This window comes from Drosophila pseudoobscura, chromosome 4 (genome assembly GCF_009870125.1).
Source record: "Drosophila pseudoobscura strain MV-25-SWS-2005 chromosome 4, UCI_Dpse_MV25, whole genome shotgun sequence".
Classification (NCBI taxonomy): Eukaryota; Metazoa; Arthropoda; class Insecta; order Diptera; family Drosophilidae; genus Drosophila; species Drosophila pseudoobscura.
The window spans coordinates 19735980-19761053 of NC_046681.1; the positions used below are offsets into that span (position 1 = coordinate 19735980).

A 25074-nucleotide genomic window follows, 5' to 3' on the forward strand; every position below is an offset into this window, starting at 1 on the left:
CATTTTTAAAGTGGCAGCACCCTTTTAGCCCTGCCAATCCGTGCCGTGCCGTGCCGTTCCATTCCTCTTTCGAAAAATGGTTGCAAATTTGCGTTTGTCCATCGTTGACAGCGACGATTTTTGCCATAATTATTATGATGATGCTTGGCATTTGGCAAACATTCAAAACGGTGGGGGGATGGAGGCATGGCGTGGCGTCAGTGTACCCCCAATCGTGAATCCTGAATCGAAATCCCGTCCGTCCGCACACGATGGCCAACAGATGAGCCATTTTATTGCCTGTGCATTTGCGGTTAGCGTTGGGCCAAGAGGGGATCGATGGGGTGGCTGGGGGGAAGGGGGCCACAACGGGCCACGGGCCATGGGTCAATTGTTTATGCGAGAATTTTGTTGGGTTGATAGAAGTGGGTCACAAACGGAGAGAGACAGAAAGAGCGATAGAGAGAGAGAGTGCATTTCCAATTTGTGATTTACGGAACTGGTTCATCGAACCTTGAATGGAAATTGCAAACATTTCAAATGGAAATTCAATTTCACTTTTTTAGGCCCATTTCAAAGGTTTAAAGAGGAGGGGATTTCACTGAAAATTAACTAAACTGCACTTGTGACGATAGCGACTGGAACTAGTACATTGAACCGTGAACTTTAGCTCATTCAGCTATAAATTTGACCACTAAAGACAATTTTGGGAGCTACTTCATTAAAATAGAACCTTTTTTAACTAGTTCAATCAACAAAAAAGATTTTTATAGAACTACTTTTGGTTCCTTAATTGAACTAGCTCATTCATTCCTTCCGACAGCTCATTAAACCATGCATGAGCCATGAAAACAAGTTTAAAGATCCTAAAACGCAATTTAAGGCCTTTCAAGGTATTCTTAATAAAGAAAAAATGAACTAGTTCCTCAATCATGCGTTTTTTGTGAGATCTAATACGAAACCAACCTAAACCTATCCCACAACTAGGAAAATATTTGCCATTAGTTCTCTGGTGAGTTTCCCATTGGAACTAGTTCCAGAGTAACGGGAAAACATTATGAACTAGTTTAAAAACTACACGAAACGCCTAATTACTATTTTTGATTAGACGGAACATTTTGGTAGTTCTTCAATCTGCATTTGAAATGCCTGTACCCCATCGACTAGAGGATTCAGCCTCCACCCCTTTCATAGCCAATAAGCTTAGAGAAAGAGAACAAGTGAGACAGAGAGAGGGACACCTGGGATACCTATAGACACTGAAAATTCTGCTGCTTTGGCGAAAATTTGCTAATTTTTCGGACCAAAAATGGTGCGGAAAATAGGGAAAATCGTTTCGGTTTGCTTTTGCTTTCCAACAACTGCAACGGAAAACAGGGAAATGTTTTCCAGCCAGCGAGTGTGTGCGAGGAAGCGGCGTCTGTTTTTGATTTGAAAGACGTCAAAGTGCGGAATGCGGTTGGGCGGAATGCGGCGGCCGTCGCGCCAGAGGATCGGATCGGAACGGAACGGCTCGGCTCTGTTAGAGTTCCAGAGGAACCAGTGAGCGGCGTTGCGTTGCGCTAATTATTGCGCATCATTGATTTTTTGCTGGGATGAGGATGGGAAAATCGCGAGGGAAATTGAAGGGGAAATCGGAGTAGTGTTTGCGGAGTGGATGTGCGACAGGGTGGGAGCGGGGAGGGGGGACTAGTGGGAGACTAGTGTTTGATGAGGCCATTGGAGGATGGTGGGTGAATGTCGACGACAGCGTATCAATGGATGGCCACTGTACAAAGATGAAACTCCATCTATCAGTAGGCTTCTCTTTGACATCTCTCTCGCTCTATCTTTTTGTAGTAGCCCTCCCTCTCCCTCCCACCCCCTCCCTCTATCCCTCCACTTTTGCTGCGTTTCAAATTTCGAAATTTGAGCTGAAAGTTTGCTTCGGTTTCGGGCAGGGAGGCAGGGAGGCAGGCAGGCCGAGGGGAGGAGAAGCAGACCGGCCACTTCCCTCATGAATGAAATGAGCTTTACGCATGTGACGATGATGGGGTCTCAATCTCAGTCTTCATCTCCCCCCCAACATCCTCCTTCTCTCGCTCTTCTTTTCTCTCTTTTCTGTTGCCATAATCAGACTTCTGCCCCTTCCCTCTCCGTCACTCTGGTCACACTTGATTAGGATTTGTTGGTGGTGTATTTTTTCAGATGCCAATTACAATTACATTTTGGAGCAGCTGCTGAAAGAGCTATTTAGAGGGGGGCTGCAAGCTTTTCACTTTCTTTCGCTTTTGTAATTGTTAAAAGCCATACTTTTTCGGTTTCAGTTTCAGTCTCTAGTTATTTTTGCTTGAAAAACTTTCTATTTCTGTCTCGCGTAAAAATACATCTCTTTCATAAATCATGGAAAAGTGTCTTGGCTTTTGCATTGTTCATTGGGTTTTTCTTTAATTAAACAAAAAATTAAATGTGAAAAACTTACAACAAAATGAGACAGAAATCCACCTTTCACAAGGTTTTCGCTTATGATGGATGCTCTTCATTATCTTAAATATTTATTTCACGGCGAGACTTACCTAAAAAGAGACGAGAGAGAAAGAGGGAGAAATAATTAGTTAAAAGTGTGTGAGAAATGGGAATGGGGGGAAATAAATATTTCATCATTAATTAATTAGACATTAATATATTAATATTTTTTTTATATATGATTAGGGAAAGGAAAGTGTTGATAATGGATTTATATTGCATAAGATGTGATATCCATTTGTCTGCTTTATCATTAAACTTAAGGAAGGTTCCCCATGACTAATATATCATATACTGTTCCACTTTCAATCAAAATATAACTAATAATCGATTTATTAAATTTTCCCAACAAAAAATAAAGGTTTTCCCATAAATATTCGTTTAAAGGCTGATGTTTCCCATGAAAAATATTATTTTTAATAGATTAAAAATTCCAAAAAAGGGAATACAAGTTTTTAGTAATTAAAACTTAGTTTTAAAATAAATTCCAAACACGTTCTACCAATGTTGTGCGATCTCGCATTAAATGTAGCATTTTCTTTGTTATTATTCCATTGTTAAATGTCAAGTGATGCCATAATTTATCATAAATCAATTTTCCCAACAATGTTCCTGCTTTGCAAAAGTGCGTGATCATAGGAGTACAATAGATCTACAGATCTGGAAGGTCTAAACTGCACATATTTTCCACAACAACAAAGGCTCATTCTCCAGCTCATAAATATTTGATTTCCACCATTATTTCATTGTAATTGATCAATCGCATCTTTAAGATAATAGTTCCATCATCAGATCTTGCATCTTTCAAGTGAAGTGCCTTGCGTGCTCTTAATCTTTAGGCCCCATCAGATCTTTCATCTTTTGAATGCATTTTATTGTATTTAATAATTTAATAATCTTTTTTTGTATGCCTAAATTTCAAGATCTCTCACGTTTCCAATGGGTTTCTCTACATTCTTTACCCAAGAATAATTACAGATGACTCTCCCACTCTCAACTCTACTAAAAAAAAAAAACTCCACATATTCTCCAAGAAACAAAGATACTCTGGAAGCTATAGAAAGTATAAGAATTCCGAAATGCTCCATAAATCTCCTCTAAAAAATTACTCTAAAATATTTCTTAGTTACTCTAAAAAAGAGAAGAAATCCCTCCACTCAGAGCTATTCCATTCAATTACAAATTACGGAAATGCCTTCCTATGCCCTCCCCCCGACCTACCCGTAGCCGTAAAAATTCCGCCGTAAAACACCAAAAACCAATTTACCAACAATTTTTGCTCAATCAACGGGCGAGAGGGAGAGCGAGGGGAGGAGACCTCTTTATAAATAGTCTGGTTTTACCAAGGGGAGGGGAGGCAAACAATGCAACAGGAGATGCATCTGGGGTGGCATGCCCCCCCCCCCCCCCTCTTCGGCTGTGGTACATTCTTCAATCAATTTCCATTGGGGTTTCCTCCTCCTGCTGGTGCTGCTGCATCTCCAGCTTTCGCTTCTTCTTATTTACTTTGCATTAATTAAACATGCCCTGCCACCTCTCCTGCACACGCCGCCGCCCCCCCTCCCACTCTTCCGGGTGTAGATTTTTCAATCCAAGGGCTGGGGCTCTGCCGCCGTCTCCTTCTACCAGCAGCAGCAGCATCTTTGGTGCTTACTATATTTAAATGGGCACAGACGCACGTGCAGCCCTCCCCCCTCTCCCTCTCCCTCTCTTTCGCTCTCTTTCCCATTGCCACATTCGTCTCTGTCAAGTGGCAGTGCATCAGCTGCTGCTCTCTCTCTCTCTCTCTCTCTTCCGCTCCACGTCCTCCCTTTCTCCTCTGCCATTCTCCCACATTTTGCAGTTTGTCATTGTAGCAATTTCAATGTTGCGCTTGTCAATTTTGCTGTTTCCCTCCCGCTCCCCCCGCTTTCTGCATCTTCTTTCTCCCCCGCTTCTTCATCAGCCTCCTCTCTCACGCTCTTCTGCTCTTGCAGCTAATATAACTGCACTGACAGCTAACGGCACACGCTGGCTGCTGTGTAGGCAATTCCATCTCCATCTCTCTCTCTCTCTCTCTCCCACTAGCTCTCTCGCTTGCTGGCTTTTTACGGTTATTTAGACAGAGTTGCAGGCAGCAGCAGAGTTGCATTCGACTGTTGGCTTGCCTTTTGCCTTCATTTACGTTAGAATTTGTTGTGCCTTCGCCTTCTCTTTTCTCGCAGCATTTATTCCACCATTTTAATGATATTTGTGATTCTACTTCTTTTGATTATATTTCTACCTTCTCTACTTATATTTCTCTGTCCTCCCTCTGTTTATACCTTCTTTTCTCATCTAGTTTCTTGTTAAATTCAGTTTTATTTGAGTTCATCTTGTCTTTTTCCGGCGTATCTCCCACCTTTTCTCCAAGATCTAAGTGCTATTTGTCTCCTTCTCTACTTTCCCCCTCTACATTCTCTTTTAATGACATTTGTCGCTCCCCCGTACCGAAATTTCTTCGCATCTTTCAAGTGTCTTGCCACTGTTCCCCCTCTTCATTTACGTTGCACAGACAATTTAATTTCAATGTCGCATAAGAAATGCAGAACTGCCTTTTCTTTGAAAGCAAGTGGACAGGCCTCTTTGTCTCTGTCCCAAGTGGAGAAAGGGGATGCCTGCCAGAGAGCGAGAGAGCGAGAGAGAGAGAGAGGGATGCAGTGGGGTGGAGCGAGAGAGCGTAATAAATAGTTTTGTTTTGACACTCTTAAGGCCGCGGTGTCAGCGTTGACGGCAGGCGGCCTTCCAGAGCCTCCATTCGCCTCCTCCCTGCTGTTTCAATACTCTTCTACACCTCTCCTTCTCCACTTTCCCTTTCCTGCTCCTGCTCGAGCTCCCCTTCGGTACTTTTTCTCTGACCAGCTGTGCCTCTGCCTCTGCGCTGTCTCCATCTCTGTCTGTTGATGCCACAGCCACTGGCCTGTGTGTGTGTGTGTGTGCGCCTGCATTTGACAAGTGGATTTAGCATTGGAGGCATTGAAACGGCAAAAACCAAAAAAAAAAAACCGAATGTAAAACCAACTTTAAAGCCACGAATATGAGATACCCTAGGAATATAAAGCTATACAAAAGTTTCGCGAATATCTGTTCCGATTTTGATCAAACTTCGTTAAACCTTAAAAAAGTCCATTATATTGTTAGCTATGAAATTTCAATTGAATAACTTTTAAAGGGAAAAAGTTATTTGCATTTTTACATAATATTGTGTCTATATATTTTATGTTTTGGGGGATTCTCTGCCTTACCAATCCTCTGCTCAAATCTAAATCCCCCTCTCTGATACCCTAAAGAAAGAGAGCAAATTGGAGGAGAGTGTGGACCGGATCTCTACTAAACGGTTGCCCAACTCTATCCACGAGGCAGCTGTTTGGGAAGGCTTCCTACTTTCTTGTTTTTCCTCTTCTGGTTTTTCATTCTTTCTTTATTTTTGCTTTTTTTGCGGTTTTAGGCGTTATGATTGCCCACTTTTTTGAGTGTTTAAGTGTTTCAGTGTGTGTGTGTGTCTGTGGGCGAGTGGGCGTGGTGGCTGAAGCAACAAGTTGACATTTTAGTTTGAATCTTTTTTCTTTTCTCCTCTTCCTCTGCTAATGAGTTTTTAAGTGTCAAAAAAGGGGGAAAAAAGGAGACAGAGACAGAAAGGCGATAAACATAAAGAACAACAACACAACGCAACACTCTTTTCTCTCCCTCCCCTCCCCCTCTTTAGTGGTGCTTTCTTAGTGCTTCTTTTGCTGCTTCCTCTTTCTGTTGATGACATTCTTTTTACAGTTATAAATCAAGCGCAAATCACGTACAGAACGTCGTACAGTACTCCATGAGCTGCTCCGCACCGCTACCCCTTCCCCCTGCTGTACACTTTTTCTGATTACAGAATGCTGTTAAGAGAGATACACCGCTAACATACAGACAGAGTACTGTTAACACTCTACGGACGGTACTGTTAACAGCTACAGTGTACTGCTAACAGTACTGCTGTACTTCTCAACAGTACGACCTCTGCCGCTGTTAAATGCTGAGCAACATGTTGCTCCGCCCCTACCTCCCCACAAATGTTGCCCAATCGTTTGCCAACCTTTTTCTTTCTGGTTTTTCCCTTCAGCTGCTGCTCTTTTTTCACACCTTTTCCCCCTGAGAGACAGCTGCATTTACAGGTTTTCCACCTATCGCTCCGGTCGCTCCCTCCCCATCCCTGCCTGTGGAGTGTTGTAATAAACCCCATTTACACACACAATTTTTAGTGCCTTTTGTTTATTGTTAGCTTTCTACTTTCCTACTTCTCCGTCTCCTTCCATCAGTCGTTGTTGTGTCTTTTGTGCCAGAGTTCGAGTTCATTTGAAATTTGTAACGAATGTACATAGAAACAACACCCAAGAAGTGGGGCACACCAACACATAATTAGAGAAGGCAGAAGGTGGGGCATGCCACTATTTTATAGCGCAATTGTTTAGCGGGAGTTGGCTTGAAATTTCCCCCTTTATAGAGGCCTAAATATTTCAAAAAATTCCTCCAAAAACAGGAGGATCTTATATTTGTTTATTTCGCTCTTTTTCTTCATCAAAATCTCTGGTTTTGTTTCTTTTTTATAGAAAACTAAATTAATTAGCATTCTAGTGCTATATTTTGTTTAACAACAATAAAAGTTGGATGGCAGAAAAAAAAATTGCCAACTTTTTTTTGTGGTTTTTTGTTGCTCAACATTTTTACGAGTCTGAAGAGATTTAAAAGCATCTAACGGGGTCCAGTTCGGGTCTCCCCTGTTAACGCAAGATTTTTGATGGTGATTGAAGGTTGCTTTTTATTGCCGGTAAATTGTGGCGGAATTAAACTTTTGGCAAACGAATTTATGAATAATTTAGCATCAGGTATAGAGGTGTCTATGGACAAAAGAAAGATTACGAAAAGGTAGAAACAACAGAACATTGGGTTTACAGCTTATGTAAATCGAAAACTATAATTTCTTTGGACTTCTATCATGATTTTAAGTTCGAGTTCAAGTAAGAAGACTTTATTGAGGATTTATAGCTTTAAAATATGGATTAAAAATAGCACCAAAGCCTTGAATATTTGCTGATATCAAATACCAAACGATAACACAAAGTATTAAACATTTACTCATAACGAAACTATCGATAAATAATTTATCAACTAAGATCTATCAATTACCCATTAATTATGATAAATACATATATCCCAAATAGTCTCCGTTAAATTATCCATAATTAAAAATTAAATAATAAAAGAATATTTCTAAAGAATTAAGAATTTTTCCTTTTTGTTCTTCTCTAATCTGCTATAATTTTTCAAATAGTTTTCAACGTTTTTCCCAATTGCCAATTATTTATTTTCTAATAATTATTTTCAATTAATATTTCAAGCAAAAGTCCACAATATTCCCCATTAAACACTCAACATTTAAATATTTCCAAATAAATTCTATTATACAATTTTTGGTATCCATTCCGGCCATTGAATATTCAAATGGAAAGTGAATAAAATATTCATAAAAATTCTCTCTTTAAGCTCCTTTTTGGGGCCAATAATTTTTGCCGATATTTAAATCAAATTATTGCAGCATCACTTTTAAATTTTCCGGCAAATAACAGAAAGAAAAAGAATAATCTCCGAATGTATTTTCCTTTTGGCCATAATTCAATTATTTGCTCGCACAGAAACAAAACTGTTAGGCACGTGAAACATTTCTATGGATTTTTCGTTTCTAATAATTAAAAACAAACAAATATTGAAATACAAATAATAAAATGGCGAATATGGAATATACAATCGTGGGCCATAATTTATTAATAATTGTTAAACCGAAAAGAATAAATTAATATTCTTATGTCTGGCATTAAAATGACTAAAATCCCACACAAATGCCACATGCCGCCGCACCCCCTGCTGCCGCTGCCGCTGCCGCTGCTGCTGCTGTGTGTCTGTGGCAAAGTCAATCCATTGAAATTAATCTTGTCTATTAAATATTTATGTAAACATTCGACAAACAGCACAGAAAATGATACGGGATGCGGATAGAAGGAGGATGGCAATTTATGGTTATATCCCTGAGGATTTTGGGGCCAGAGTCTGACAAACGCTTGATGCGTTTTGTGCAAAATTAATTAAAATGCATTTCATTTATGAACATTTAACAGAGAACGACACAGAGCGAGTGAGAGAGGGACAGGAGGAGGGGAATATTAATTGTACTGGGGTAATACCCTAGATTTTCCTCTAAAATCTATGGTTTGTGGACAGCCGATTACAAAGTGGGATTCCAAAATATATTAAATTTAAATAATATTTTTTGATGGAAAATTAGCATAAATTTAATGAAAAATTCACTAAAAACTTATGGAAAATATGTAGAAAAAAAAATACCAAAAACTGTGCCTCGACAAAAAACCTTTTTACAGACAATTTCTTAAAAAGTTCTTTAAAAATTCTGGAATAATATTATTTTAACCCAAAATGGATACCAATTTAAAGCTTATAATTTTCTATAAGCCATGTAGAAAATCAATCAGAAAATCACTGTAAATATTCATCATTTGATCCGTAGACTCGTTAGTCTCATGGCTATATCATTATACAAATATCCTTAAAAATCGTATAAGTACATACTTTAATCCCATAAAGAGCTGTATGCAAATTCTCCCTTAAACCGATATGCCTTTCATCCAAAAGTTAATCGAACATATTGGGGGATAAAATGGTAAATCCAAGCGGAAAAGTTAGTAAAAGAGTTTGAAGGGGCGGCTCTCCGTTCCGATTTTCACAAACAGCAAATTAATGGAAATTAATTCATATTTAATAAGCTTTTACGCAACAGAGAAAATAAAATAAGAAGAAAAAAAAGTTTTAACATTTCAATATTAATTTTAATTCGTATTTTCCTTTACACGTGACGCCGTCCTGTCGCTTTTCTCTGTCTCTGTCGCTGTCGCTGTTTTTCTCCTGTTTGTCGCTTTGTTTTGTAATTAATTTTCAATTATGTGCAACATTAATGGCGAATGATTTGGTCACGTTTTCACGTTAATCAAGTCCTTTTATATATCCCTAATAGACGGCACTTTATGGCACCCCCAAAACACCCCTAGACAGAGCCTCCAATATCTCCATTATAGCTGCTCCGCCTGCATGGGCCGCCTCTATAAACTGACTTTTGATTGATTTTGCGGCACTGGAAACCGCATTTGTCGGTGGCCAATGTCTTTGGGGCACGCAACAGCGTTTGTGCCGGCAGGGATTATGCTGGTTATCACAGCCCCCCACCACCACCCCTCATTCATCCCCTCTCCATTCAGCAGATGGAAATCAAAGGGAAAATGGTTTTGGGGCCAGGGCGGGGCGGGCAGTCTATCGATGACTGCCGAAACTTGTGGAGGGCCAAGGTCATGTCTGGGGCTGGGGCTGGGCCTGTGCCTGGGGTAGGTTTCCCCCCGCCCGCCGCCTAATGGCAATTGACATAATTACGTAAAGTAGTGCCATAAGCCAGCCAGGAAGCCGGAGGGAGGCAAATGAGGAAGGGAAGGCTTTCAGGAGAAAAGTTTCCCAACTTAGATTAGGTCCTGCCGCAAAATTCCTGCTCCTTTGCCGCTGCTTCTAGCCTTTCGGTTCACCTGGGAAAACTCTCCTTGTTCCTACCCCTCCCGCCATCGCACAAAATGGAAATTAGGCTTTAAAATTGCCTTCAAGGCATCGTCTTTAAAATTTATTGCCTGGCTGCCTATTCGGGGAAATAGAGAAGGCTCCTTCCCCAAGTCCCCATCCTAGAGGGTGGGGGGTGGGGGCCTCCCCCTGAAGGTAAGTGTAATGAAAATTACTTACAAAAATAAAGGAAAACCAGCCAAAAGAAAACTTCTAAGCAGAGCTATGCGAGCCCTGGGGGGGAAAATGTTTGCCAGGAAAATCAACAACAACAAAAAAATGAGGCTATCGAAGGGGAAGCAAAGTCAGAGAAGGAGAGAGAGAGAGAGAGGGGGGACTATGAGGAATAAGAGTCACACAAAGAGAGAGAGAGAGTTCTCCGCTGTTTGTTTGTCCTTGAATTTTGGCTTTCTTTATAGAGCCACAGAAGGACTTCCCATCCCATGCCCCCTCTCCGCCCGCCATTACCCCCTCAGCAGTTATTATTACAAGCACATTTTCATTGCCAGACAAAAGAGGGGGTGTGCCTGGAGATCCAAGGGGGAAAATCCAAGTCAAATTGGCGCCGAAAAAATAATGTTTCGCATACATTTTCTTTTTTAGGGAAATTGATTTTCTTTTCCTTTCTTTCTTCCTCTTTGTGGGTTTTTTCTAAGAAAATCTATAGCCAGGCCCCATCCCCTCTAAGTGTCTCCCCTCCCCCGTGTTTCGGGCAACTTGTCAATGAAATTCTTTAGCATTTTATTTGCTTTATTTTATTTGATTTGTACTTTTTTGTTGGTATTAATTTTTGTATTTTAAAGAATTTGAAACTCGAATAAAAAAAAAAGAGGAGAAGGAATGGTGAAAGGGAGAAAGAGGAAGCGAGGGGGGATGGATGGATGGATGGGTGGCAAAGAGTGCTGCATTCGAGTGGAGGATTCGGTTCTACCATCATTTGTCAGACGGCGTCTTGCTCTTCACATTTTGGCAGGTGATTAGCGAAAAGAGAAATAAACATTTTTAAAGCCATGCCCCAAGGCTTCTCTCTTGAAGAAGAAAAGGAGCGCCTGTAGGAGGCGGGAGGGAGGGAAAGGGGGTTCTCAATGAGAAGCGTATTTCCCAAATTAAATGTGAAGTGGAAAACACGAAGAAGCGAAAGAAGCAAAGCAGAGGGAGAATGAGAACAAGAAGAACTTTAAAATGCAAACGGAACGGAATACAATTTTAAAGAAAATTTTAAATTAAATTAAAGGACATTTAGGAGAGAGAGAATATAAAGGAAAATTGTGAGGGTAACATGGGATTTCTTTAAATTTTTAGATATTTTTTATAAATTTTCTAGACAAATACTTATTAAAATATATTTAAAAGCAAAATAAACATTTTAATCTTATTATGTTAATTTATTCAATGAATTTCCAATATATTTACATGTTTTTCCAACCCTTTTTTATATATAATCAAAGAAATTCACAAAAAAAAATAGACAAAAATAATCAACTTTAAATAAATTATATGAAAAATCTACAAAATGCATAAATTAAATGAGAAAAAAATTGAATGAAAGAAAAAACAGTAGATAAAAGTTGAAAAAACAAAGTTTAACAAATTGAAAAACAATTAAAATTGATTTATGCACAAATAGATATGCCCATGGATGAATTATTATCTAAGTTTCCGATCCTCTGAATAGAGTGCCACTTCCCGGGGGTTCCCCCTTCCAATAAATGGAATGATATTTCCAATCTCTAATAAATAAAAGTACAATTCCATCCCCCCTTCTAGCCAATAATTCACTTTAATCATTTTGATCTTTAAACCGAGTTCTAAGCAATTATTCAACGCATAATTTATAATTCATTATTAATTTATGGAAACTCTGAAATCCCCCCATATTGTTCTTTCAGAATTCCGGATGTTTGTTCTTCTGAGTTCTGGGGGGTTCCATTTATTTAACCCTCCAATCATCAACTCTTTCCTCCCACCCTTCCGCGTTGGTTAAAGAAACTTTAAAGTTTTTAATTAAAAGCACATTGGCACTGTATTTTCATTTATAATTCACAAAAAAAAAAATTATCAAGTGCGAAAAGTGGGGGGTGGCAAATGGCGGAGTATGGAAGCGGACTTTTATCCCATTCATATGACTTTTTATTGCAATTTCAATGCGCTTCAATGAAACTCAATAAAAATACACAAATTTTATTCGGTGGAATAAAAAGGTTGGTAAAAAAAAAAAGGGAGACAAAAGGAGAGTCAGTCAGAGGAAGACTGAGAGGGAAAGAGAAACACGATTATTATATAATAAATGCGAAAAACGAAAAATAATAGATAAAAACACCATTGGAAAAAATATTTTGAAAAAACGGTACAATAAGTACGATTTTTTACACGGTACTCGTATGCGATTTGTAGTCCATCTTTTGAACTTGCAATACCTTTTATGAGGGTATTACGACTTTTAGCACCTGTTAGATATGATGGAAAAAAGGTATCTAGGATTCGATATAGTGGGTTCGCAGAGATTGTATGACTAGACTAGAAAAATACCAAAGAGATGCTATAAATAAATATTTGAAAATAAAATTTGTACCATGGAAAGCTGTAATTTTTATGGGAAATATTCAGAACTGAATATTTTAGTATTTTCTGGTATTTTAAAGTATCTTTGTGGTACTTCTAGAGGTTTTATAGTATCATCACTATTTTTGCAGTATTTTCGAGTATGTTTCTAATAACTTCTAGTATTTATGGTATTTTCTAGTATTTTTATTGTATTTTCAGTATATTTACAGTACTTTCCTGTATTTATTTATTTTTTTCTTGTATTTTATAGTACTATCTAGTATTTTTTTTACTATTTTCTGGTATTTTCATAGTATTTCATCTACCATTTATACAAACAATATAGGGTAATGTAAAACTCGACTCTTGTTTCATTTAATATTCCCCTCCCACTCTGTTCTTCCCTCTCTTTCATTCCTCATTCTTTATTTACCATTTTCCATTTGTGTTTTTTTATGTTTTCTCTTTGATTCCGCAACGAAATCAATTTCTGTGCAAAAATCCAACCAAAAGCATTTCGAGTGCAAAGTGAAATTAATAAAACACTTTCGGTTAAGTCGAGAGGGGAGTTATGGAGAGGTGGAAAAGATTGTAGAGGCTCTGGAGGGTAGGGGGGTGCTGCACACGGGGGTTGGGTCGGTTGCACATTCGGATATATATTTTTAAGGAATTTTTCATTAATATATCAAATATTTTCATCAGTTCTTAATTTTTTGCGAATAAATGAGCACTACACATCCAGGGGTTGCACTTCTTTCCAAGGGTTGGGGGGTGGTCTTTGACTTCTGTGACGTGGCTTGGCGGGAGGGGGGCTTTGCAAATGAATTTTTTCCACTCGAGACGTAATGAAAAACTTCAACTGTGGCGAAAAGACACATCCCATCCCCCTGCCGGCTAGCATCTACCCTTGGATCATCCCCCACTCCTCCGCTCAATTGAACAAATGAAATGGAATGTTTGATTAGAAAAATGTTTTGCATAGCGTAAAATGTCTCTCTCCATTGCCCTTCCTAATGGGCGTGTCAAATGGGGGGTGGCGGAGGGGGGGTAGACAACCCCTGTATCACGATTAAAAACAAAATGCGTTTTACAGAAAACGAAAAACGAAATCCAAAAAAAGGTTTTCACAGTTCATTTTGTATAATTTCTGTGGATCTCTCAGACAGGGAGGCGGCATGTTCCATCCTTGGGACACCCCTTGGCACTCCTCCTTCCCCACCTCTTCCTCCACAGATGCAACAACCCTAAAAAAGCAAATTGATATGCTTGAGAAACCCTGAAAAGGCAACAAAAAGACAGATTGGATTGGATTGAAACAAAAGGGGCAGAAGAAAGAGTGCATGCATTATGCTGGGGGGAAGGAATAGGTGTTTCGCAGCCATTGCCAGGGTTGCCAATGCCGTTAAGGGATGCACTGATTTTTTTTGTGCCGCCCGAAGGCCCAATCGCTGGGAAAACTTTATGTTCTGTTCTCCGTCTGTTGTTGTTCTTTTCTCGGTTTTACTTTTACGCAATTTACGATGAACAAATTCGAGTGCTAAACGATCATTATGGGGGTTTTGTCCTAGATAGAGAGGGTGGTTTACGCAGAGGGGTAGGGGCAAAGGCCTTCCGGCTGTGTGACTGTGAAATTGAAACATTTTGAAACAGATTTAATTAATTTGTATTTGCATTTGCGGCTGATTTATGGAAAGTAGTGGAAAATGAAGTCACAGAATGTCGCATTTGAATGTTGCAACTAATGGAGGAAATGTGTTACGAAAATAATGGAATATGTGCCCAACAATGGATTAGGCAGACTTTTGGATAAATACTAGAAAAATACTAGCTAAAAACCACAAAAATACCAGATAATACGACAAAAAATACTATATAAATACTGGAAAATATAGAATGTTCATTCGAGGCAGTATAAACAGATTATTCTATTATTTTGTTGCTAATTTTATAGTATTTTTAAGTATGTTATAGGTATTTTTTTTTTTAGATTTATCTAGTAACATTTTTAGTATTTAAAACGCTACGAATTCTACCTAAAACAAACCCCTCTCCAATCTTCTTTTTTGAACCTCAAACATAATCTACCTCAAATTCCATCTTCTACCCGTTTTTACCCGCTTTTAACCCTACAGCTGCAATCAGGGGAATAAACAGCAACAGAAACAGAGCAGGCAGAAAACAGTAGCAGAAAAAGACTCGGGGGCTGGGCCATAAATACATCAGACATCAGCGAAACATGAAACGTGCGAGTGGCCGAAATGAGCTGAAACAGATACTCAGATACATTTACCAGTTAGATATACAGAGAGAGAGACCCCACAGCCATAGCTCCAGATATTCAGATACATGCAAAAGCAATCAGTGTATTGACCACAACGATTTTTGACATGTTACGCATACAAATTAGAGCGGACGGAGGGACGGACGGACGCACGGTATCTCGTACTCTTTTTGCTCCCTTTTTGGAAAGGCACACAACGAAAAGCAATCCCCAATAAAGAAGCCAACAAAGGGGCGAAAGGAGAACAGAGAACCAGAGGCACGGAGGCACGGAGGCACAGAAGCAGAAATCAGCAAACAGAAGCCCTGCAACGGCACGACGACAATGATATGACGGGGGGCTCCCGAAGCGGTTCAAGAAAAAATTATATATAAATAAAAGCAGAAAAAAAACAGAGTAGAAGAAAAGAGTGCTGAAAGGGGGAAGAAGATAAGTGCGGAACAGTAGCGAAAAAATAAACAAAAACTGATGAAAATGAAGCTTAAAGTTAGGCGAATGGGGAATACTCTTCAAGATGAAGAAACTTTTTTAGTCTTTGTAAAATATTTAGGATTAATTTCGCTAAAAAATTAAATAAATAAAAAAAAAGTATATAAAAAGTAATTTTCTGTTTATATTGTATTTTCGGACATTTCTGAAGTTTCTAGTATTTTAGTATTTTTTAGTACTTTCTGGTATTTTATAGTATTTTCTGGTATTTTTCCAGAAAAATGTTTCGTTAACTTTGCCCAAGAGAATTTCATTAAAAACCGTATTTATTGTAAAAAGTGATTCCATCTTTCCTTTAACAACATTCTAAAGACAGAATGATTTTTCTTTATCAGAGTATTCCCATCTTAAAGAGTCTTCCCACACAGTGTTCCCCACTTGACGAAGTCTTGAAATCAAAAGCAAAAAGAAAAACTAAAGCCACTCTCCGCCTCCTTCCAGCAGCAGACATCAGACATCATCATCAGGTAAGCAAAACACAATCCATGCTAATGATCCAAACGGTCGTCTTAAAGACGAAATTCCTATTCCCTCACTCGCCCCCCAACGGCCCCAAAATCCAATTGGCATTCGCATTTCCAATTCCAGTAGCAGTCTTCCAATCAAAAAGGAGAGAAAAGGTGTGTGGGACGCCATAACCCAGTGGGGCAGGGGCAGGGGTAGGGGCAAAGGGCAGAGGGGTGTAGAGTGGTGTGTGGAGCTGAATCTCAGGTGAGGTGCGGCAGCCCCAGCCGTTGAAGCATGACAGTCGGCTAAAGCGGCTGCTAACTTGGTCAAGAAATGCCTTCACGTCTTCAAGCGCGACTCTAAAGCGACTCTGACGCGACTGCCGGGCGTTTCCCCCCCCCAGCGATTTTTATCGCTTACAAACGTTTAAAGAATGCAAGAAACAAACAACAAAAAAACCCATAAAAAACTGCATAAATAAATTATAATTAAATACAAAATTAATTGTTATGCCAAGCAGAAAGTTCTCTCTCTCTCGCGCTCTCTCTCTCTCTCTCTCTCTAAAAAGTAATATTTTTGTATACCGTAAAAAAATAATTTTGTTTGATGACAAACACGCGAAAAGGTAAAATCATTGCCACCGCAACGGTAAAAATATAGAAAATAACGTTATATGTATATTTATATTCTCGAAATGTTGGCGCTACAATTTTTGTGTAAAACCAAAACCAAAACCAAAACCAATGACGAGGCCATTGAGGGGTTAAAAACTTTGGCGTCAGTCAGCAAATGTTATTGAATTTTTATTGCATTTATTTTCTAGGGTATTTGTATATGTTTTTACGTGTGCGTGTTTTGTTTTGTTTTGTATCTGTGAGATACTCGCTTAAACTCGTTGAGGAATTCTCGTCTCGTTTTTTATCTCGTTTTTTAGCTGCATTTCGGCTGTTGGAAGTTGTTTAAACAGCTGCGCGTTTTAAACCGCCACCCACCTCACACACGGGTCGGAGCGAGGGCCCACGGAGCCAGTGGCTGATAAAGAGGGGCATGTGGCATACACAAATACAAATATAGAGATACAAATTGAGGCAGAGAGATAGAGACCCGTGCGCGTCATAAATTCCACATGCCAAAATATCAACAAAAAACTAAACAAAAATTTCACTAAAACCTAAACATTGAATGGATTTAAAGAGCGGGGAAAAGGGGGGGATTAACCGCTGGTGGATACCTTTTTTTGCTGGTAAAGAAGATACAAACTAGGGCTATATGGAAAGTGGGATAAGGGATATTCAATGGGATATTATTTTAAATGAAGAAGATACTTTAAAGTCTCGCCATTTCGGTATTTGTTGTACCTAATATTTTTCGGATATATTTTTTTTTACCTTTTCTGATAATTTATGAATTTTCTAATCGATTCTGTTTCGGGACCTGTTTTCCAGTATTGTTATGACTTGTTTCTGATATTTTCTGGTATATTCTAGTGTTATTCTGGTATCTTCTAATATTCTGTTATTTTTCTAATATTTTCTAGTAAAGGAACCCCTCAAAGAACTCGAATAAAACTAAACCAATTATTAATATGAAAATCTAACTCTTTAAAACGCTCTCACCTCGTTGGCTATATCCTTGGCCCCCGTCTCCACCACTATCCCGCTCGTGAACCCCTCCCACTCCCTCCCACACCCGAAACTTTGATTTTCCAAATGCAAAATTGTGAATAAATTTCCTTTTTGCGCCTCGTTTCTCATTTCCCATTTGCCAGGAATCCTCCACTCTGCATTTTTGGTTGCTGTTGTTGTTGTTGTTTTTTTCCTGGGTGTCTCTGCTGCAGCTGTTGCTATATCCTTCCTCTCTGTCGCCGTCTCTGTCTTGCACGCCTTTTTCTCTTCGTTTCTCCGTGTGGCGGATATTCCCGCACACGTCGCTGAATATTTTGCACGTGGATGAAAAAGTGTTTTGGAAACAAACAAAATATTTGTTTAATTTATTTTAATTTCAAAGTTGCAGCAGTTGCAGATATTTCTCTCTCTCTGCCCCTGGCTCTACCCCCCTCTCTCTCTCTCTCTCTGTTTCCCACTCTGTCTGTCTCTCTCTGTGGCAAAGGCAGAACAACAGCTCCGGAAAAGTGAGAAAAACTAAGCCACAATCATAATTCACGCGCTAAAAACACGTCAAGAGCGGGGGATAGAGGAAACATGAGGAGAGGGGAGGGAGGAGAAAGGAGCAAGCGAAGAGGGACAACGAGGGGAGAGAGCAGGGGCGATAGAGAATGAAGTTTTTGGGTGCCGGCAGCGACAGGCACCAGGAAATGAAATGAATGTGGAAGAACTCAAAGGCAAAAAGGCTGCCAGGAGGAGTAGGAGGGGCAGCCCAAGGGAGGGGAAAACGAAGAGAAAGAGAAAGAGAAAGAGAGGGACAAGAGGCAGGTAGACGAACGGCATAAATAAAACAACATCAAAACGCAAATAAAATAAAAACCAAAAGGCAAGAAAATACACTCATAAAAACGTGTAGGAAAAACGCATGGAAAACGCACACCAAAACACAACGGCACTAAAGAGGGTCACACAGCGAGAGGGAAGGAGGAGAGGAGACGAGAGAGAGGTAGAACCTTCTTGGAACCATTATCCTTAAGCATATCCTTGATTCTTGGGTTCTGTTCTGTTCTGCTCTGTTCCAAGGCGCTGTCTGTGGTTATTGTCCTTCTTCCTCAAGCATTTCCATTGCACCACTCGACACGACATGGACAGTGTTTCCGAGGAAAACTCAAAACCAAATTGGAAGGTACTTCAGAGAGTACGAAGAGAAAGAAGAGGAGAGGAGAAGGAGCGAAACAAGCAACAAAATTAAGCAGCATCCGAGAGAGTATTTCTCTAATGAGAATATAGAGATTTCTTTACCCTAAAAAGTTATTCTCACAAGAAATAATATTAAATATAAATAATATCCAGGTATATGAAACATACAAAAAATATTATATAAATTCTTGAAGAAATTACAATGCATTTATTCATTAATTTTTTAGATTTTTAATGAAATTTTATTCAAATTTGTATTAAAGAAAAATCCATAAATTATAGATCCCAAAACAAACCCAATTTTAAATAAAAAGCAGAAAGTTGGGACCTTTTTTGTACCATTTTAATAAGTTTTCGATAAGAATTTAAAGATCTGATTTGGGCTAAGAAAATCTGGGAAATTTCTTTAATTTCAACCCCCAGTAAATTGACTAAAAATGTAATTGATTTTATGCATTATTTCGATTAAAAAACTCTCCCGATCCCCTCTCCCTTTCCCATCTCTTTTCTACTTATAATGTCTTGATTCCCCAACAAAAACTTTTAATGTATTTTTAATTCCTTGAACCTCCAGTCAGGCAGCCCCCATTCCCTGCCTGCCAGCAAATCTAATAATTTGCCCCCAGAGGCTCTGCCCCAAAGCTGTTTGCCTCCCGAGAGAGTTCATTGATTTCTCGGCAGCGGTCTCCAAGTTCTAATGTCAGGCGTTGACAGGCAGCTCTGTTCCATGGTTTTTGGTTTTGGTTTTGGCTTTGGCTTCTGCTTCCCCTTTTATGAGCGTAAAAACCACAATAAAAACCTACTGTCAAACCCCCAATTAAGATGTCAAATCAACACGTTTTATTTATTAAATGATTACACACACAGAAACACACGCGCTGGGCGAGGGGGGAAAGGGGTGCCATAAACTGAATAGTTTTCCCAAGAGATAGAGGGAGGGAGAAGGAGGGAGGGGGAGGGGGAAGCACTAATCACACGACAAATTGGGAAAACAGAACGGATTCGAGTGATTCGAATAGGGGGAATTAATACACATATAATTTAGAAACCCCATATCATCCTTTCGACACCTCTCTTGCCCCCTCGATAGTTGTGCAAGAGTTTCGCCCGCTTTTCGGTTGATTTTTCAGGCATTAAAAAGCATTTTGTAAGCGAAATGATATCAGAGAGAAGGAAAAACTTATGCCAGAAGCGTGCCAAAGTAAAGTTTTTCGTGCCACATAGTCCCCCACCGTCCATCCCCCATCCCCCCTTCTCCCTCCATATCTATTCGTGTGTTTTTTTTCAAGTTCAAAAGTGGAAGGGGGGGGGAGCTCCTGTCTCCTGTCGAACGGTAAATGCTGTCAATTGACAGATTCTAGAGAGGTTCTAGGGAGAGGAATGGGGGTTCTAGCGAGGGGAAGCGGGGTGATGGGTGACTCCAGGGAAAGATAATAGTGGGGGGAGGGGGGTGGCATGACGTCAAGAACAACAGAAAGAGAAACAACAGACAGCAACAAAAAACTAAAGTGACGGTTGCAAGGTGACAACAGGGCCAGGGCCCCGCAGGATAAAACCATCCAACAAATGGGCTGGGGAAAGGGGAGAGGCAGAGAGGGGTAAAGGGAAGAGCGAGAGAGAGAAAGAGAGGAGGTGTAAAGGTGATAAAAAGTACGGAGTTTCTAAAGAGGAGTAGAGCAGAGAAGACACCTGTCATAAACAACAAATTCCGGCTTGAAAGTAAAACCAAAAGTTAGTAAAAATGTAACCGTAAAAGCCAGCTAAACTTTTAATTGAAATACTCTGATAAAATAAAGATTAAACAGAGATTATAGGAATATGTTATAGAAAATAATTAAAGGAAATATCTAAGGGTTATAAGAGGAATATATCTCTGGTTGATTTTCAATGATTCGAGTGCCTTCGGAAGGGATTTTTAAAGATTAATATTAATAATTTACCCTGATGATATTTAAGATTATTTAGGGGGATTATCAAAGATTACACAAGAGTTCAACAGATGGCTTTCTAAAAGATATAAAAACAGACAGAAATATGCAAGGGGTTGAATGAGAGATGGGTTGATATGAGGTATTGCTCAGATTCGAAGATTTTTAAGAAGGAAATTTGTAAGATAAGCAACAGACAGATTTTTTATTTCAGAATGGTACTTTTTCTTAATTTGTAAATTTTTCTTTTATTTTCTTTCATTTATAAATAGAATCATGTAAAGTTCTTTAAAGACAAGAAACTTCTTTCCATTTTAATGGTCCGTTTATTAGATATAAAGCCCCTATTTCCAACTCTCGCTCTAATCTACAAATTTCTGCTGAGAAATCTTCAAAAATATACAAATTATAATCTTTAATAATCTCCCTATATTTTTTTCTTCTTTCTTTTATCAATTGTAAATATTATCAAATATGTATTTGTTTATTTTTTTTTGCGAATCTTGAATCCCCCTGAGAGACTCTGCACTGCTCTGATTATTTGCTTTTATTGTTGCAGCAAATTAAAGTACACATTTGAGGTAGTTAAATATTTACATACCCCTTCATTCGTACAACATTTAAAGCTCGCATTATTAATCTCCACTTTTATCTAATCTTCCTCTTCTTTGCTTTTACCTTCCCCATCCTCAAACCCCTCATTCTTATGGCGAAATATACCCCCAAAATAGAATCCCCTACAGATTACAGGGTAGCCGCAAGAGACACTTACCGGTCAAGAATAAGTGACAAACAGTTAGCGCTGTTCCCCTCCTCCAGCCGCCGCTGCCGCTTCTGTTGCGGGTCGTTGTTGTTGCCTTCTCCGTCGCTCCTCTTTGCGTTTCTATTGCTGCTGCTCTCCTCATTGTGTCGCCTTGTTGTTGTTCCGTTTTTGCTTTTTTTCGGGTGGGAGATGTGTGTGTTATCCTTTTGCGTTTTGTTCTTGTTGTTCGTATACGAAGATTGCACAGTTTTGTTGCTATTTCTACCACTTTGTTTTTGCTTTTATCGCTGGTGCTGCAGATTTGCTGCTCCTATTCCACCTACTCCCGCTATTCCTTTAAGATAACGGCTGTTCGGCTCCCACTCCTCTATCTCTCTCTCTCCCCTTCGTTTAGCTTTTGTTTTTGCGCGACATGGTTTTTGGTTTCTTTGCTTTTTCGGGAATATTGCAACAAAATCAAGGGGGAAATCAAGAAAAAACCAACAAAATCATATGTCGAAAATGGCCGAATGCACTCATACACTAAGCAACACACGATTTAGGCCTGGTCTTGAAGCATTTTTTCCACCAAACACACACTGCTTCTCCGTTACACACTTCTTTTCTTGTTGTTGCTGTTGTCGCTTTTGTTGTTAGAGTCGTAGCTGCATTGCAAAAGAGCGAAAGAGCTGGAGAGTGCCGCCTGACGCTTGAAAGGTTTCCAAGAAGCAAACACACACACACACGCACACACCGATACACCGATCCGATATAAACGCGCGCGCGACGTAAGAAAAAGAAACCTGTTTGACAGGTAAGCAATTGCGTGCACTAGAGCGAGAGGGCACGATCGCTGGATCGTGTCGCCGCCAACTAATGATGCCAAGCCGGCGTCGGCGTTGACTGCGCTGCCTGGCTGCTGCGGGGTTTGGTTTTTTTCTTCTCCTTCTTGAGCACTCCTTCGTCTTGACTTCGGCTTCTTCTCCTCTTTCGTTGTTGGTTTCTTAACTGTTGTTTACACACAAGCACACACACACTCTTGCACTTTCGAGGGCCTTTGAATTGTTGCTGCCTTTCGATTATTGCACTTCTTTCTCATACAGAATTCTCCTTAATTTTCTGTTTTAATTGTTGCAAACAATTGCATTTAATATTTCGTAATTTTTATTATTATTGTTAAACAGCGACTGCGACGACGACGCGGCGACGGCGGCGTAACGGGTTTTCGGCAGAAAATTTCACAGAGGGTGCGTGCGTTCGGTCCGGCGGATTTTTTTTTTTGACGTCACATTGTTGACGCGCCATGTTGCGGGCGCATCGGATTTTCTCGGCACATGAGTCTGGCCCATACGAATAGTGTTGCCGCAACTTTTATGCATGGAATGGGACTCATTGTTGGCTACCGGTTAAAAGAGATCCCTCACCCGATTAAGCGAAGTGTTGCGCGCCAAATAGAAATTATTTAAAATTCAGCGGCACGAATTTAAATGCAATCCATTGGAATATCATTTGAGGGCGAACATTAAAAAGATTTTCTATTTGTTCAAGGAAAAAAGTCTTCGGGCAGCCGCTAAATAAAATTCTTTTCTTTGGATCCTTATTTAAGTCCGATTTATTTTGTTTTGTTTACATGTGAGACTATTTTGTGGGACTCATGTTGCTAGAAAACGTGCTGCCGGCAAGGCAGAAGAAAGGTATGGACAACAGTCAGCACCGCGCAGAAAATTCAACGCATGTCGGAGAAAAGCCACCCCAATTGTCAACATACCGTGATTGCTTACAGTAGCTGTAGCCAAACAGAGTAGATTGTTGATCAAACACGGTGAGGTGAGGTGCGTAGTGTACCTGGTATGTTGCCGGACCACATTTCTCTGTTGCCCACACCTTTCCATAGCATAATTTCGATCTCGTGCTCATTTCGCGCAATGTTCATGAGCAGCAGCAGCATGCTGCTAAACAACATGTTGGATGCTGGAATGATTGGTTGAAAAGTTCTTGCGTATAAATATGACGAATGAAAATAGCCTATATTTTGTATACACGAAATGCTATGTTGATAAATATTTTGCAGTAAATATTTCGTTTGAGTCAATCGGCGGTTGCTGGAAACATGTTGCGTGGCTAGCCGAGAGAGAGAGAGCCGAAGCCCGAACAGCAGTTCGAAAAAGTATAACATTCAAGAGAGCAGCTAACAGTCCTTAACACTGGGCACTCTCTCTGTTAACATTTCGAAATTGAGAGAGAGAGCCAGCGACTAGCAACATGTTGCGTTTTTCCAGCGATTTGACGCGTTTTCTGCGCGTTTTTCGAACTCCTCAACAGCGTGCGCTTTTCTAGCGTTTCTTGAACCCGTTCTGTTAACAAGTTTCCATCGAGGAAAAACCAGTTACAACGGCAACAAGTTAGCCAGCAAAACAAGCAGTGTGTCCCAGCTGCGCCAATGAAGTTAGAGGGAGAAGCGGTATTAACAAGAAAACGGGGAATAAGTGAGCGAGTGGGATAGAAATAGTGATACTTGGTGGAAGGAGAAAAACCGCTTGCGACTTAGGGGCGATGCAAGAGACGCAACAAGTTCGCTTCGAAAGACTTCGTCAAGTTCGAAGCTCGTTTCGTACGCGTGTGTGTGGCTGTGTGTGTGGTGTCTCGCTTGCACACATGCGCTGTTTTCGTATTGCGGTTTAACGATCTACTTTTAACCAGTTTTTTCTTTCGTCGGTTCGTGAGGGGGGGGGGGAGGTGTATGCATTGGAGTCTCTTGAGTTCTTTCTCGCTCTCCCGCTCTTCATGTGTGCTTTTGGCTGCCGTTTCTTTTAGATCTCTCTCTCTCAAGCAGCACACCTTTCGATCTCTCCCACCCACTGTCCCCGCCCCCTCCCTCTCTGCCGATAACCTGTTTTTTTTCCTTTGAAGAAAACATGTTCTTCGGCTGACCAAAAGCTGGCGGCTGTGAAACTCTTTTGGGAACGCTTTTTGCATGACAATTTTTTGTTGTTTGCTATTGTCATTGGTTTTTCGATGCAGAAGAAGGGAAAATCGTATGAATTTTTAACAGATTGTGTAGTGATACTCTTTCTACCCATTTTTTATTGCATTTTTGATTAAATACCCATTTGGTGGCGTCTGACGGCCGCAGACACCGGGAGCCCATCTTCAGGGCGGATGTCCACGCACGAGAGGCGCATACGGAATGACCCCAAGGAGTGGGGGGCAAAAGATACCTTCCTTGGACGACAATTTTAGGGATATGCTGAATCTACCTTAACCAACTTGATATCCCTCTTCTGGTAGTAGAAATGTGTAAGTTTTTCTTCCGATTTCTAAGAATTTTGATCGGAAATGGAAAGACAAGAGGGTGGATGAGAACAGGAATTTAGTGGAGAGAACAGAAAGAAGGAAGGGAATCAGGGAAGGGAAGGAGCATTAAAATGGGAAGATTCGAGAGAAGGTGAAGAAGAAATGGTTGAAAGATGAGTACGGAGAGAATACCAGAAAGGATCTATATTACCATAAGAAACGGGAGAAAGATCATTGGAGAATTATTCATTATATTTACATATATAGGAAAGTCCTAGAACTGAGGCTCTTTTCGGGAAGGTCTATCATGAGGAAGACAATGGAAAAGGGTTAAAGATAAGATACTCAAGAGCGGAAAAAGGCTTGAAAAAAATTAGGGAATGAGGGGGCAAGGGGAGC

The 25074-nt window shown here is 39.9% G+C and overlaps 1 protein-coding gene across 2 annotated transcripts in view; it reads right to left on the reverse strand.

The window, feature by feature from the left end:
• ed (hemicentin protein echinoid) overlaps window positions 1–22693 on the reverse strand; it is a 119577-nt gene extending 96884 nt beyond the window's left edge. For both annotated transcript variants that reach the window (XM_001356449.4, XM_015180372.2), the window contains exon 1: window positions 21412–22693. In XM_001356449.4, coding sequence (XP_001356485.3) covers window positions 21412–21544 — 133 coding nt within the window. In that variant the 5' untranslated portion in view covers window positions 21545–22693. The remainder of the gene's footprint in view (window positions 1–21411) is intronic.
• Between the last annotated feature and the right edge of the window lie 2381 nt (window positions 22694–25074).